Source organism: Chiloscyllium plagiosum, chromosome 17 (genome assembly GCF_004010195.1).
Source record: "Chiloscyllium plagiosum isolate BGI_BamShark_2017 chromosome 17, ASM401019v2, whole genome shotgun sequence".
NCBI lineage: Eukaryota > Metazoa > Chordata > Chondrichthyes > Orectolobiformes > Hemiscylliidae > Chiloscyllium > Chiloscyllium plagiosum.
The window spans coordinates 22,427,507-22,442,134 of record NC_057726.1 but is presented as its reverse complement, the minus strand read 5'-3'; the positions used below and the strand labels follow the sequence as shown (position 1 = coordinate 22,442,134).

The 14,628-nt window shown below is 41.3% G+C and overlaps 1 protein-coding gene across 1 annotated transcript in view; it reads left to right on the top strand.

Annotated features, from left to right (window-relative positions):
• The window catches only part of plcg2 (phospholipase C, gamma 2), a 203,346-nt gene that overhangs the window by 163,981 nt on the left and 24,737 nt on the right, over positions 1-14,628 (top strand). The window contains exons 18-24 of the mRNA XM_043706657.1: positions 2,546-2,665; positions 2,766-2,946; positions 3,733-3,798; positions 9,908-10,011; positions 11,614-11,710; positions 13,446-13,512; positions 14,167-14,327. Of these exons, the coding sequence (XP_043562592.1) occupies positions 2,546-2,665; positions 2,766-2,946; positions 3,733-3,798; positions 9,908-10,011; positions 11,614-11,710; positions 13,446-13,512; positions 14,167-14,327 (796 nt within the window). The remainder of the gene's footprint in view (positions 1-2,545; positions 2,666-2,765; positions 2,947-3,732; positions 3,799-9,907; positions 10,012-11,613; positions 11,711-13,445; positions 13,513-14,166; positions 14,328-14,628) is intronic.

Sequence of the window (14,628 nt, the reverse complement as noted above, 5' to 3'; positions counted from 1 at the left end):
TATTACTACCCTTGAGGACCTCCTTTTTAAATTTCTACCTAACTCTCTGTAATCTCCCTTCAGAGTCTCAACCTTTTCCCTTCCAATGTCGTTGGTCCCAATGTGGACAAAGACCTCCTCCTGGCCCCTCCCCCCCGTGAGAACATTCTGCACCCTCTCTGAGACATCCTTGATCCTGGCAGCAGGGAAACAACACCCCATTCTGCTTTTTCTCTGCTGGCCACAGTAACGTCTGTCTGTACCTCGGACTACAGAATCCCCGAACACAATTGATCTCTTGGAAGCCCACGTACCCATCATTGCATTAGAGCCAGTCTCAATACCAGAAACTTGGCTGTTCGTGCTACGTTCCCCTGAGAATCCATCACCCCCTACATTTTCCAACACAGCATACCTGTTTGAAATGGGTATATCCACAAAAGACTCCTGCCCTAGGTGCCGGCCTTTCTCACCCTTCCTGGAGTTAATCTGTGTGACTGTATCTGAGACTTTCCCCCCTCCCTATAACTGCCATCCATCACATACTGTTGCTGTTACAAATTCCTCATCACTTCTATCTGTCTCTCCAACCGATCCACTCGATCTGATAAGATTCGCATCCAATACCATTTATGGAAGATATAATCCGCAGTAACCATTAAACTCTCTTTAAACTCCCAAATCTGACAAGAAGCACATATCACTCTGCTAAAGGCCATTTTTGATCCTTCACAATCTGCAGACCATCTTATTCCTCTACAAACACTGCCCCAGGTTAAATTAATAGCTATGGCTTATATTTTAAGTTTAATCAAGAGACTTATCTCCAAAAACATATAATCAAGAAAGAATCCACTATACTCACTACTGCAGCCTTTCTCTTGGACAGACTTAAAATGACAATTAACTTATCTGATTCTGTGCTGTGAACTTCGTCCAGCAGTTCCTCCAAGATTGGTTGTGAATTTCACTGTTTGTTAATTTTCCCAGATGTACTCCGACTGTCTTCTTTCTTCTCTCTCTCTCCTGCACAGTCCTCACAATATGCTTCCTTTGTTTGACTGTTGTTTTTCCAAAGTTCCAAAACAATGCAACAGCATATAAAACAGCTCCTGGAATTCGAGGAATTCACCTCCAACACCTAAAATACCTCAAAAAAAGGAGCAGCTCTTACAGCCAGAAAGTTTTCCCGTCCTCCATCTTGGATTACCCAGAATCCACTTCTTCATAAAACTGTCACAGCACCAGAGAAGATTTTCTTTGCATCACTTTGATGGGACTTGAACCTATGCTGGCCAGTTTTGGTCAGATCAATATCGATGTGACTATTTAAAATAGATGTGCAAATGCCAACATTGAGCCTAATCAAACTTATGCAGAAAATCCTTCAATTCAGAACTAGATAAAAGATGAAAAACGTTCAGTTGTACGTGCAACTAGTGTTTGTTTCATAGTAAGAGTGTCAAAATCAGACATTTTCTATTCAATTATCAAATTATGGAATCACAGAATTATTACAGTGCAGATGGAGGCCTCTTGGCCCTGCACCGTACTGCCCTCTTATCTAGTCCAGCTTTATTATCTCATGCCAATCACTCGCCATTTTGCCATATCCCTAAATAGCAAAAATAAAACATTTAATGCTCCAACTGAACCTGCCTTCAACCAAATTTTCTGGCAGTACATTCCATACGGTAGCAATTAGAATTGAAGTTCCAAAAACTGACTGATTGAAACTATGCAGTTGGTCAACCTGTTTCAATACAGATCTCATTTGAACGTCACAGACTTGTGAATAGAACGTTGACCTGGAATTTGCAGAAGTTACGATGGTGAACCTGTCAGCATTTGTGGGTGTGAAAACTGACAGCAACTTCCAGAAAACTGGAAGATGCAAGCAGCGATACCTTATTCTATAGCGTACTTCTACCGTCTTTGCAAATTGTACATTGCAATCACCTCAGAATCAATGATTTAATATAAACGTCAATCTATTACATCCTATCCTCGCTGTGAAAAAATGTTGAAATTTTTTTGCTTTATTGAATGAGGTGAAATTGAAGGCTTGTTGAGTGAGGTAGGATGGAACTTTTAATGACGTATTAAATCATAATCACTACTGTGCAATGCTTTTGTCCTTGAAGATACATTCACAGGTGTAGAGCTTCTTCCTTCCATTCCATGATATAAATTCCATAATTATGTTTTGATATAATATGAATTAATAGCATGATCAATAAATATACTTTTAAAAAAGCATTTATTTGACATTTTATCTTCTGCTTTAATATCATATATTTGTCCCAATTTTTACTTGGTTTTAAAGTGATGAAAATGTGAGATACAACTGTGCATTTTTTTTGATGATGAAAATTCTTCATTATGATTGGCTCAGCAGTCTGCTTGATGACATCACTTGCCAGATGCCACAAAACCCCTGGAGCTGGAGTGGGGAAAATTAATGCTTTTGAATGTAGCCAGCTTGTTCTGAGGTCAGGTTGTGAGTGTTGCTTTTTTGTTGCTGACCGTATAATCTGACCATATATTCCATTTGTGATAATTTCAGATGGTACTATAAAAATCTAAGTCGAGGAGAAGCGGAGGACATGCTTATGAGGATACCTAGAGATGGAGCCTTTTTGGTTCGAAAGCGAGATGAACCCAATTCATATGCCATTACCTTTAGGTAAGATTACAAACCACTGATGAATCTGATTTAAAATAAATATATACTTGGCACTGTGAAGAGAATCCAGACTACATTTTAAAATTGTGGTCTTCTCCAGAGCTGAAAGTAAGGTTAAACATTGCCGCATTAACTATGAAGAAGGAAAGTACATACTGGGGACCTCAGCAGAGTTTGACAGCCTGGTGGAGCTTATCAATTATCATAAGAAACACCCATTATATCGGAAAATGAAACTGCGCTACCCAGTCACGGAAAAGATGCTGGAGCGTTACAATGTGGTAGGCGTTTGTTCTGTTATTCTTAATTAAGCATTTGTACCCTTTTTTCCACTTTCATAACACATTACTAATTATCTTCTTCCTACTTCAGATAGAATGATGAAATATCAAGCCCTTTAAACCCTACAGTTTACTGGGGGCCTTTAGTACCAGTTAAATATCTGTCAATTCAAGGAACTGTCCAAACTCCCAGTTTGCTCTTCTCTGTCAAGAAGGTTTATCTGTGAAGTACTCCCTTTATTAGCTTAGTGCAAATTTTATTGAAAAACGTAATCAATGGAAACAAGAGATTCAGATAAAATTTTACCTTCAAACATGTACTAATTGGATGACATCAGTTAAGTTATTCCTTATAATTGAGACTTTGTGTTTTAAGATTGTTTTCAGGCTGGTAAGCTATTTTGAAATATCTCCAGAATTTCTTTTGAATTATCTATACCCATATTGAGACTTGCATTTTTGTCTCTCAATTCCTTCGTTCACCAGAGGAAGGTGCTTCTGTAAACCTGTCCCTGGTTTGTGTGATTGTGTCCTGCCATTAAGAGCCGGTGGCATTTTCACTGACAGATATAGGTTAGCCTATTTTCCTGATCTATATCCGCAATGTGTTTTGCTTCAGTCATTTCATGAGGAAGGGAGATCACAAAATCCAAATGATTAAGCTTCATTGAGGTTTGAAAGACCTCCAAGGTGATATAAAAGGAAGGCCTCACCAGAATGCCCTTGCAACTCCCAATTCTGCAATCAGCTGTGCTGTGCATAATGAAACCTCTGGTCTGTTTTCAGGAAAAAGACTATGGCAGTCTCTACGGCATAAATTATGTGGACCCAAATGAACTGGCACCTATTCAGGTAGGATTCGAACATGGATGTCCCTATTAAAGCATTAAATAAATATCATTTCAGTCGGCAAGAATAGGATTCAAAGCAAAAACCTATTTCTCGAATTTCTGAGGTCTGTCCAAAGCCTGAGAACAGCAATAGTGCAGTTCTCCGGTGTTGTCACAGCCCAGATTCCTTCACTCATTGTCATTCCCTTTAGCACGAGTAAGTTTTAGATGAATATTGAGCAGTTTGTGAAAGTATTATTAATAAAACATTAGATTCAAATTAGATTTCCGAACGGCTGATAGTTCCCTGCTACACTGCCATCTGCATACATTGCAACCAATTATCTCCAGTCAACATGCCTGTGCTTTGGGTACTGGAAATCTAGACAGGACATTGATGTGTTTTGCAAGATTCCCAAAGGAGAACTCTGTTCCTAAATTATTACTATCATTACTCTACTCAAATACTTGCATCTACACATATCGTGACTTCCCAGAATCTGTTTATGAAATGGTGGCAGAACATTTTTCCCGTGAAGGACTTTCTCCAGGAACTGGACATAATGAAGGGAAATTCTGATCCTTGGTGCAAGACCCTCCAACTGGACCCTCTACTGTTGCCACCCCCTGGAAGATTAATTGTGTGCCAAACAGGAACATATTTTCCCTAAAGAAATCTTGTTTTCTGAAATCTAAGAGAAAATATTGATTTTTTTTTAAAAATGCAAGGTACACTCATCATTGATCACATTATCTGTAATGACACAGCTGCTAAGGTCCTTTTGTGGGTGCAGTTGTAGTGCCCCTGGACTAAGAGGCCAGGTTCAAATCCCTCCTGTTCCAGGAGTGTGTAATAACATCTCTGAACAGTTTGGTTAGGGAAAAAAAAGGTTAAGTTAAAAAAAAGACCGGTTCTGTTGACAGGCCACCTGTGAAACATTAATTTGTCTGTATGCTGCACAGCTGCTGCTGGACCTGCTGTTGTTGACACTGTAGAGTCATAGAGTCAGACAGCACAGAAACAGACCTTTCGGTCCAACTAGTTCATGTAGACCATGTTCCCAAACTAAGCTAGTCCCACTTGCCTGCATTAGGCCCATATCCCTCCAAACCTTTTATACTCATGTACTTATCCAAATGTCTTTTAAATGTTGTAACTGTACCTGCATCTAACACTTCCTCTGGAGGTTCATTCCACACACGAACCACTGTCTGTGTAAAAGAGTTGGCCCTCATGTCTTTTTTAAATCTTTCTCCTCTCACCTTAAAAATATGTTTATTGAACACCCATGCCTAAGGGAAAAGGTCTTTGCTATTCACCTGATCTATGCCCCTTGTGATTTTATAAGCCTCTTTCAGGTCACCCTTATCCTCTTACGCTCCGTTGAAATAAAGTCCTGGCCTATTTTTATAACTGAATCCACCCATTCCTGGCAACATCTTGGTAAATCTTTTCTGAACCCTCTCAAATTTAATATATTCTGTTCATGTTTCAAGTGAAATCAGTCTTTTTCAGATTGCATTTTTCAATTAATTGTTAATCAGAAGGATTTCTGTTTAAAATAATGTACAAACATAGTGAAAGCTTTTAATTAAAGCCAGTAGTTACTTCTGAGGTAGAACAGCATTGCTTGCTGAGCTAGAAAGTAGTTTCACATTGAAACAATTGATCTGATTCCCTGGCTCTTTGCAAGGAGCTATTTGCACAAAGTATAGCAAGTCTGACACAGCCGTCCATTAAGTGTGTACTCAACCCCAGATCATCTGTCATGTCTTCCAGCTGTCCAGTCTTCCTGATTATATCAGTATTTTAATTTTGTTTTAATAGATTTCAACTATATTTAGAATGTGAATTTGTATTGACTAAAAATGTAAGCCATTACAAAATTTTAAGAATTAAGAATCAAGTCAGTAATTAGTCTTACTTTACATAATGTGATAAAATTCCATTTTTATTACATTAATCCACTTTCAGGCTAATTTTTGACATCAAAGCATATGCAATTTGATTAGAAGCAGTTATTAACTGTCAGTATTGAAATAATCAAAATGAGGAAGCGAGGAGAAAAATTTAAATTCATTCATTACCACAGTACAATTACTCAAAATTAAATCTTGCAGCAAGTCCATTTTGGTTTTATTAGAATATGTACCACAATGAAAAACTGAAAGAGTGGGTACTGGGTGATCTATAGGTGACCGAAACATTGGTCTATAAAGGCAAGAATGTTGTCACCAAGCAAGCTTTATCTTCAAAAGATATCTGAATGTGGGGCCACAAGGGAAGTCATGTTTATCCCAGCTCCATATTAAAACCAAAGGCCATTACCAACCCAGCTCCCAGTCATTTCTCTGCCACTTCTTCCCCTCCGCCTTGACTCTTCCCTGTACTTCCTTATCTTCTTTTAGATTACATCATTTTCTTACGCATACATTTGTCTTATTATTCCTGTCTAACTTCCACAACCAGCTGCTTAACCACCCAATCCTCATTTCCCCCTTGCCACCAATTAAGGCATTCTTTAAGGCTACTGCCAACCAATACATCAGTTTGACAAAGGCGGGCAGGTGGTAGTCTGGAGAACGAACCTTTATGTCGCAGAGGCTGAATGCCAACTCTCCAATGCCATGTCCTACTCCCCGACCCCTTGCCCACGACTCCACCCCCATCATGCCAAAATCACTCGCACTGTTAGTGCCCTATTGCCTCTGGTGATCTCCCCTCCACTGCCTCCAATCTCATAGTCCCCCAGCCTCACATTGGCCAGTTTTACCTGCTCACCAAGATCCACAAGCCCAACAACCCTGCCGACCCATTATTTCTGTATGATTGAACTCCTCTCATCCTGTCTCAAATCTATCCTCTCCCCCTTGGTTCAGGCACTTTCCACCTACATCTACGACACCAACCACACCCTCCATCTCTTCAGTAACTTCCAGCTCCCCAGCCCACAGGCTTTATCTTCACGATGGACGTTCAGTCCTTATATATGTCCATATCCCAAAAGGATGGCCTCCAGGCCCTCCACTTATTCCTTTCCAACTGACCCATCCAGTCCCCCTCCACCAGTACCCTCCTCTGCCTCGCTAAACTGGTCCTCACCCTTAATATGTTGTCCTTTAACTCTTCCCATTTCCTCCAAATCAAAGGGGTGCTTATGGGCACTCAGATGGGCCCCAGCAGCACCTGCCTCTTTGTTGGCTATATCGAATAGGCCCTATTCAGTATCTACACAGGCACAGTGTCCCAACTCTTCCGCCATTACATCGATGACTGCATTGCTGCAGCTTCGTGTGCCCGGGTTGAACTAGAGCAGTTCATCAATTTGGCCCACAACTTCTACCCCACACTCAAATTCACTTGGTCCAGCTCGGACACCTCCCTCTCCTTTTTTGACCTTTCCATTTCCATCTCCGGCAACAGTCTCCAGACAAACGTTTACTATAAAGCTACAGACTCTCACATCTGGACTACACGTCCTCCCACCCGGTATCCTGCAAGAATTCAGTTGGCATGGTGGCTCAGTGGTTAGCACTGCTGCCTCACAGTACCAGCCTTGGGTGACTAGCTGTGTGGAGTTGGTATTTTCTCCCCGTGTCTGCGTGGGTTTCCTCCGGGTCTCCGGTTTCCTCCCACAGTCCAAAGCGGTGCAGGTTAGATGAATTGGGCATGTTAAATTGTTCATGTTCAGGGATGTGTAGGTTAGGCGCATTAGTAAGGGAAATGTAAAGTAGTAGGGGAATGGATCTGGGTGTGTTAGTCTTCGGAAGGTCGGTGTGGACTTATTGGGCCAAATGGCCTGTTTCGACACTGTAAGGATTCTGTGAGAAAAAACTCTATCCTGTTCTCCAACCCCTCCGCCTCCTCTGCATCTGCTCGGACGAGGAGGCATTCCACTCCCAAGTATCCTAGATGTCCACCTATGTTGAACTATGTGCTCCTCCCCCGCCATCATTCAGACAGATGTCCACTGCACCATCTCCATTCCTTGTCTTACTGCTGTAAACCTCCCCTCAAAATGCAATAATGACAGGACCCCTTGTCCTCACCAAGCACCCCACCAGTCTCCACATCCAATGCATGATCCTTAAACACTTCTGTCAACTCCAACTAGACCCCACCACCTAGGACCTTTTCCCCTCCCCATCCCTCTCTGCCTTCCTCAAGGACCGTTCCATTCGACAAACTTTGGTTTTGGAACTCTCCCCACCAACACCCCTGAACCCCCAGGTAACTTGCCCTGCAAATGGAAAAGATGCAGAACCTGCTGGTACACCACTCCCCTCACCTCAAGGCCCCACACAATCCTTCCAGGTGAGATAGAGGTTCACTTGCCTCTCGTCCAACCTAGTTTACTGTATCCAGTGCACCCAAATACGGGTGTACATCTTCTCTACATTGGGGAGACTAAACATAAACTTAGGAAATGGTTCACCGAGCATCTCATACGGGCCTACAGGGGTCAACCAGCCCTCCCAGTCACCGCTCATTCTAATTCCCCTTCCCACTCCCTTTCCGACATGATCATCCTTGGCCTCCTCCATTGCCAAAATGAACCAAACCGCAAATTGGAGTAACAACACCTCATCTTCCGCCTGGGCAGCCTACAGCCCAGAGGACTCAACATTGAGCTCTCCAATTTCAAATAACCTCTCTTCCCATTCCCCGAATCCTTTCCCAGTCCTCTCCCTCCCTTCCATTCCTCTCATTAACCATTCCTTCCAGCTACCAACTGGATTCATTCCTCCCATCGACCAACCAGGTCGTACCCTCTGCCTGTCTTCACCTATCCTTACCTCACTCACCACCCTTTTTATCTGCAACTCCCCTTACACCTGCCCCCAGTCCTGAAGGCAGGTTACACCCGAAACATTGACTCCTCCACTTCCTGATGCTGCCTGGCTTGCTGTGTTCTTTCAGCCTCCTGCTTGTCAACCGATAAGTCAGGCCCACATTTGCCAAATGCTTGGAATACCAAATAGACCACAAGCTGTTGTGCTATGCATTAACTTATTCCTGTTATCTTGTACCACTGTAAATATTTTGGTATCTAGCAAATTAATGCTTCCCTTGTGTGTTGTGATTTTAAGTGTAATGGACAGTTGATAATTATTGTTGAATTATTTATTTCTGCTTGTGTCGGAATCCAAATACCCCATATGTCAACACAAATATTGAATATTTTATTTTTTGTAATTTATTCATGGGATGTGGGTGCCAGTGGCTAGGCCAGCATTTATTGCCCATCTTTAATTGCCCAGAGAGCAGTTAAGAGTCAGACACATTACTGTAGGTCTGGAGTCACATGTAGGCCAAACCAGCTAAAGATGACAGTTTCTTTTCCTAAAATGCATTAGAGAACCAGATGGGTTTTTTCTTGACAATTGATTTGTGGTCATTGTTAAATTCGTAATTCCAGATTTTTATTGAATCCTGCTGTGGCAGGATTTGAAACCAGTCCCCAGAACATTACCTGGACCACAGGCTAATAGTCCAGCTCTTGTACCAATGGGCCATAGTCTACCTATTACTGTGTTGCAGCATCACATGATAAATCAGTTAGTGAGAATGAAAAAAGTAACCCCCGAAAAAAAGAAGAAAAAGAGCCTTCAAGGAAATCTCAAGAGGAACCTTCAGAAGATCAAAACTGATTTGACCCCTGCATTGAATCGGATCTGAAAAAAATGATATGTGGATAAAACTTTGCCTTGCAATGTGCATTGATGTATTGGAGTACAGGAGCCTATCACAAGCTAAGATAGATGTCACTAGAATTTGGGTTTGTTCTGAATATGAATGTCAGTAGTGTAATTGCAGACAACAGCAAATTGAATTGAGGAGAAATTTGAATCAATGCACTTTAACTGATGTGTAATCCTAACTAATATTTTTAATATTTTGAAATTGGCAGCTTGCTCTGATGTTACATTGCTTATCGCAATTTTAAGTACTATAAATTGATAACACTTCCATAATCTGTATAAAAAGTGATATTTAAAGGGAAGGCTTTCTCTGTTTACTTTTATAATTAAAGTATTACATTTATAGTTTATATTCTACTAATAATCAGTGCACTTATTTGTATTGAAGTTTCTATACAGTAGTTAACAAGTCATTTCTTAACTCAAAGGGTTCAGTGAAAGCTTTATATCAATACCAGAGTCAACAACAAGATGAATTGTCTTTTCCTCGAGGTGCCATCATCCACAATGTCAAAAAACATGATCAAGGATGGTGAGGTTTTTTTTCTCTCAGTAACAGAGATAATTACTTGTTAGACTATTTTATCCATTTAGATTGAGGAATGAAAGTTTAAACAAGGCTGGAAACAGTAAATTAAGATCATAATCTGTGGCAAGATGTATTTGTGGGCTCATTCTTAGTTTCTCTTAAGAGAAAGTGTTTGCTCTTGTGTAAACCTCAATATGATAACTTCTGATCGACTCTGGGCGTACAATGTTTATACTTTTGAGTTTCATTATCTAGTTCAATGGTTTCCTATGATACAGCCTTCACTCTACCATTCTCTGATATAAGGTTGAAGGCACCGCATGCTGTGTTGGAACTCAGAGTATTGCTATTCTCTTAATTGGTTTTATTCTCACTTTCATTTTCAATTCCTTTGCAGACCTTGGACCACTATTTTAACTTTATCGTAAATAAAAAACTTTGTTGTGCTGGTTTAAGATATTCCCCAAACCATTTGAAATGACTCTAGGTCTCCGCTAATTCCAATTTCTTGTTAGTTAGATAAACATTTATATTAATGGTTGGTTGGTATCAGAGATCAGCTACAGATAACATAATAGTTAGGAACATTGAAGGAGAAGTTGACCCTTCAGCCTGTTGAGTCTGCTCCACCGTTCTAAACCATGGCTGATCATCCACCTGGACACCATATTCACACACTCTTCCCATGTCATAGAGTCATAGAGATGTACAGCACGGAAACAGACCCTTTGGTCCAACAGATATCCCAACCTAATCTAGTCCCATCCACCAGCACCTGCCCCAGATCCCTCCAAACCCTTCCTATTCATATACCCATCCAAATAAATTTTAGATGTTGCAATTGTACCAGCCTCCGCCACTTCCTCTGGCATCTCAATCCATACACAAACCACGCTCTGCGTGAAAATGTTGCCCCTTAGGTCTCTTTTATATCTTTCCCATCTCACCCTAAACCTATGCCCTCTAGTTCTGGACTCCCCACCCCAGGGAAAAGACTTTGTCTATTTATCCTATCCATGCCCCTCATAATTTTGTAAACCTCTATAAGGTCACCCCTCAGCCTCCGATGCTTCAGGGAAAATAGCCCCAGCCTGTTCAGCCTCTCCCTATAGCTCAAATCCTCCAACCCTGGCAACATCCTTGTAAATCTTTTCTGAACACTTTCAAGTTTCACATCTTTCCTATAGGAAGGAGACCAGAATTGCACGCAATATTCCAACAGAGGTCTAACCAATGTCCTGTACAGCCGCAACATGACCTTCCAAATCCCTGTACTCAATACTCTGACTAATAAAGGAAAGCAGACCAAACGCCTTCTTCACTATCTTTCTATATGATTCGGAGATGCCGGTGTGTTGTGTGATTTTTATCTCTCTATATGATTAGTAATGAGGAATCTTTCATTCTTTGTTTGTAACTCACTTAATGACTGAATTCCCACACCCTTCTGGAGTAAAAAAATCTCAAACATTCACTACCTTCTGAGTGAAAACCATCCTCCTTTCATTCTGAGACTTTTCATTCAATAAGCCCAATGCTAGGAAAATGTTAAAGCAATAGCTATTCAGACGAAATTCTATAACTCTGTATATCTGCTATGTTTAGGTGGAAAGGAGATTACGGAGACCAAATACAAAAGTATTTTCCAGCCAATTATGTGGAAGAAATACCTGCTGAAAGCCAGGAAGAATTTAGCAACCAGGTATGTTTTATTTGTTCAGTAATTGTGTTTACAGACAGTCCCTGGGGTGCGAACAGATTTCATTGCTGAGTCCAAATGCAAGTTAATTTATGCACACGTCAGAACACAGTGCAAGACAATATAAAGCAGCCATTTGTAAGTGTACAGGAAATGTTGCTATATTGGGTATTTAAAATTGCATCCCTGTGTGAGATTGAGTTTGTAAGTTTTTTTTATTCATTTGTGGGACTTGGGCGTCACTGGCTGGCTCGCATTGATAGCCCATCCCTATTTGCCCTTGAGAAGGTGGTGGTGAACTGTCTTTGTGAATCACTGTGGTCCACAATGCTAGTAGGGAGGGAATTCCAGGCTTTTGGCCCAACGCCTCTGAAGGAACAGTGGTATATTTCCAAGAAAGGGTGGTGAGTGTCTTGGAGGGGAACTTGCAGGTAGTGGTGTTCCCAAGTACCTGCTGCTCCTGTCCTTTTGATAGAAGTGGTTATGGGTTTGGAAGGTGCTGTCTAAGGATCTTTGGTGAATTTCAGCAGTGCATCTTATAGATAGTACACACTGCTGCTATTGAGCACCGGTGACGGAGAGATTGAATGTTTGTGGAAGTGGTGCCAATCAAACGGGTTGCTTTGTCCTGGATGGTGTCAAGCTTCTTGAGTGTTGTTGGGGCAGCAACCATCTAGGCAAGTGAGGAGTCTTCCTTCACACTCCTGACTTGTGCCTCATAGATGGCAGATAGACTTTGGGGTGTCAGGAGGTGAGTTACTAGCTGCCGTATCCCTAGTCTCTGATCTGCTCTTGTAGTCACTGTGCTTATGTGGTGAGTCCAGTTGAGTTTCTGGTCAGTGGCAACTCCAAGGATGTTGACAGTGGGGGATTCAATACCATTGAATGTTGGGGGTGGTGGTTAGAATGTCTCTTATTGGTGATGGTCATTGTCTGGCATTTGTGTGGCACGAATGTTACTTGCCACTGTCGTCGCAAGCTTGGATATTGTCCAGATCTTGTAAATTAGATGTTCATAAATCATATTTAGTTATGGGTTGAATAATCTGTTCAAGTATGCCAGTGTTTTCCTGAGAATGGAGCTGAAATAATTCCAGAGGGTCCAGTATCCCATCACCAAGTCAGCCTTTATTTACACGTGAAAGATTCTTGATCCAGCTCCCTCAGAGCCAGCTCTCAGAGTGAACAGAACCTCTGACACTCCTGTCTATTTTTTATCTGTTTATTATATTTTGTTAAACAGTACAGTTGACAAACAATTAACAAAAACAGCTGCATACAGAGAAACAACAATCTACAAGGGAGGGGAGCAGCAAAGCCAGACCCCAAACCCGCCATTCAACTAGTTTTCAGGGTAATGAGGACAAGCCTCACATCCCACTTTCAGTCGTTGCAAACGTAACAGTAACAAATACATACAAGACAGTCCAATTACATCAGAATCAGTGCATAGAGTACAACACTCCTGTTTATATCTGTCAGCCAAGGCTCCCTGATTGGACCAGATTAACAGCCCCAATCAGGGAACTCATATTCTATGCCATCCACCTGGCTGATCTCGTTACAACCACCACAGGATCATTCTATTTATTTATTTCAATTGATTTATTTCCATTGCTGCTATTTCATCATCTTTATAGTCTAACCTCAAACAGTTTCTAATAATAATACTCTCAACCTGGTTTTATTCCATTTGGAGGTGTAATCCTTGAGTTTATTTGTTTATTTTATTGTTCAGATAACAGAAGATAACCCCCTAGGAGTAATATGCAGAGGAATTGTGGAACTAGCCAAGTGTTCAGTCGGTATGTTCGAGCTGTGTGATGGGTAACTTGATGAAATAATCTGATTGTTTTGCAGAATCATAGAATGATACTGAACAGAAGAGGCCCTTTTGCCTATTGCATCTGCAATGACAAAATTACACTAAATCTACACTAGTCACACTTTCCTGCACTTTAATACAATGACATTGAATGTTCATCCAAGTGTTTTTTAAAGGTTGTGAGGTTTTCCACCTAAACTACCATCCCAGATACTCCATTCCAGATTCCCGCTACCCTCTACATATTTCCTCAAACTCCCTTTAAATTGTGTGCTCTTGTTATTGACCCTTCCACTAAGGGCAACAGCTGCTTTGTATCCACCTTGTGCAAGCCCTTCATGACCTTAATGACCTCAAACAGGGCCACACTCAGCCTTCTCGAAAGAAAACAACACAAGCCTGTCAAGCTTCTCTTCATAGCTAAAATACTCCATCCCAGGCAACACCCTGGTGAATCTCTTTTGCACCCCCGCCAGTGCCATCATATCCTTCCTAAAGTGAAGTGACCAGAACTCCACACAATACTCCAGCTGTGACCTAACCAAAGTAATTTGTTTATTTGTCTTTATTTATTTGTTTTAATAGCTTGGAAGGATATTGTGAGAGTTGAAATGTTTCTTTGCTTTAAAAATAGTCAAACAGACAAATGGGAAGCTGGGAATGGCATTCATGTTTACTATTCAACCAAAAGTGCCCCCGGATGCACCACCTCTTGATGTTGCTACAAATTCATTGGAAGAAATGTTTTCATGGTACCATGAAGTGGTACAGTGCTCTCAGAAAAAGCTCGTACAGGTATGTCGCAGGCAAAATATTTACTTTTTGTTAATACAATAGAATGCCTACAGCGTGGAAGCAAGCCATTCAGCCCAATGAGTCCGCACCAACCCAGACCCACCACATCCCTGTAACCCTGCATTTCCCATGGCTAATCCACCTAGCCTGCACATCCCTGGACACTATGGATAATTTAGCCTGGGCAATCAATTAACCTGCACATCTTTGGACTGTGGGAGGAAACTTGAGCACCTGGAGGAAACCTGCACAAATACAGGGAGAATGTGCAAACTCCACACAGACAGTCATCCAAGTCTGG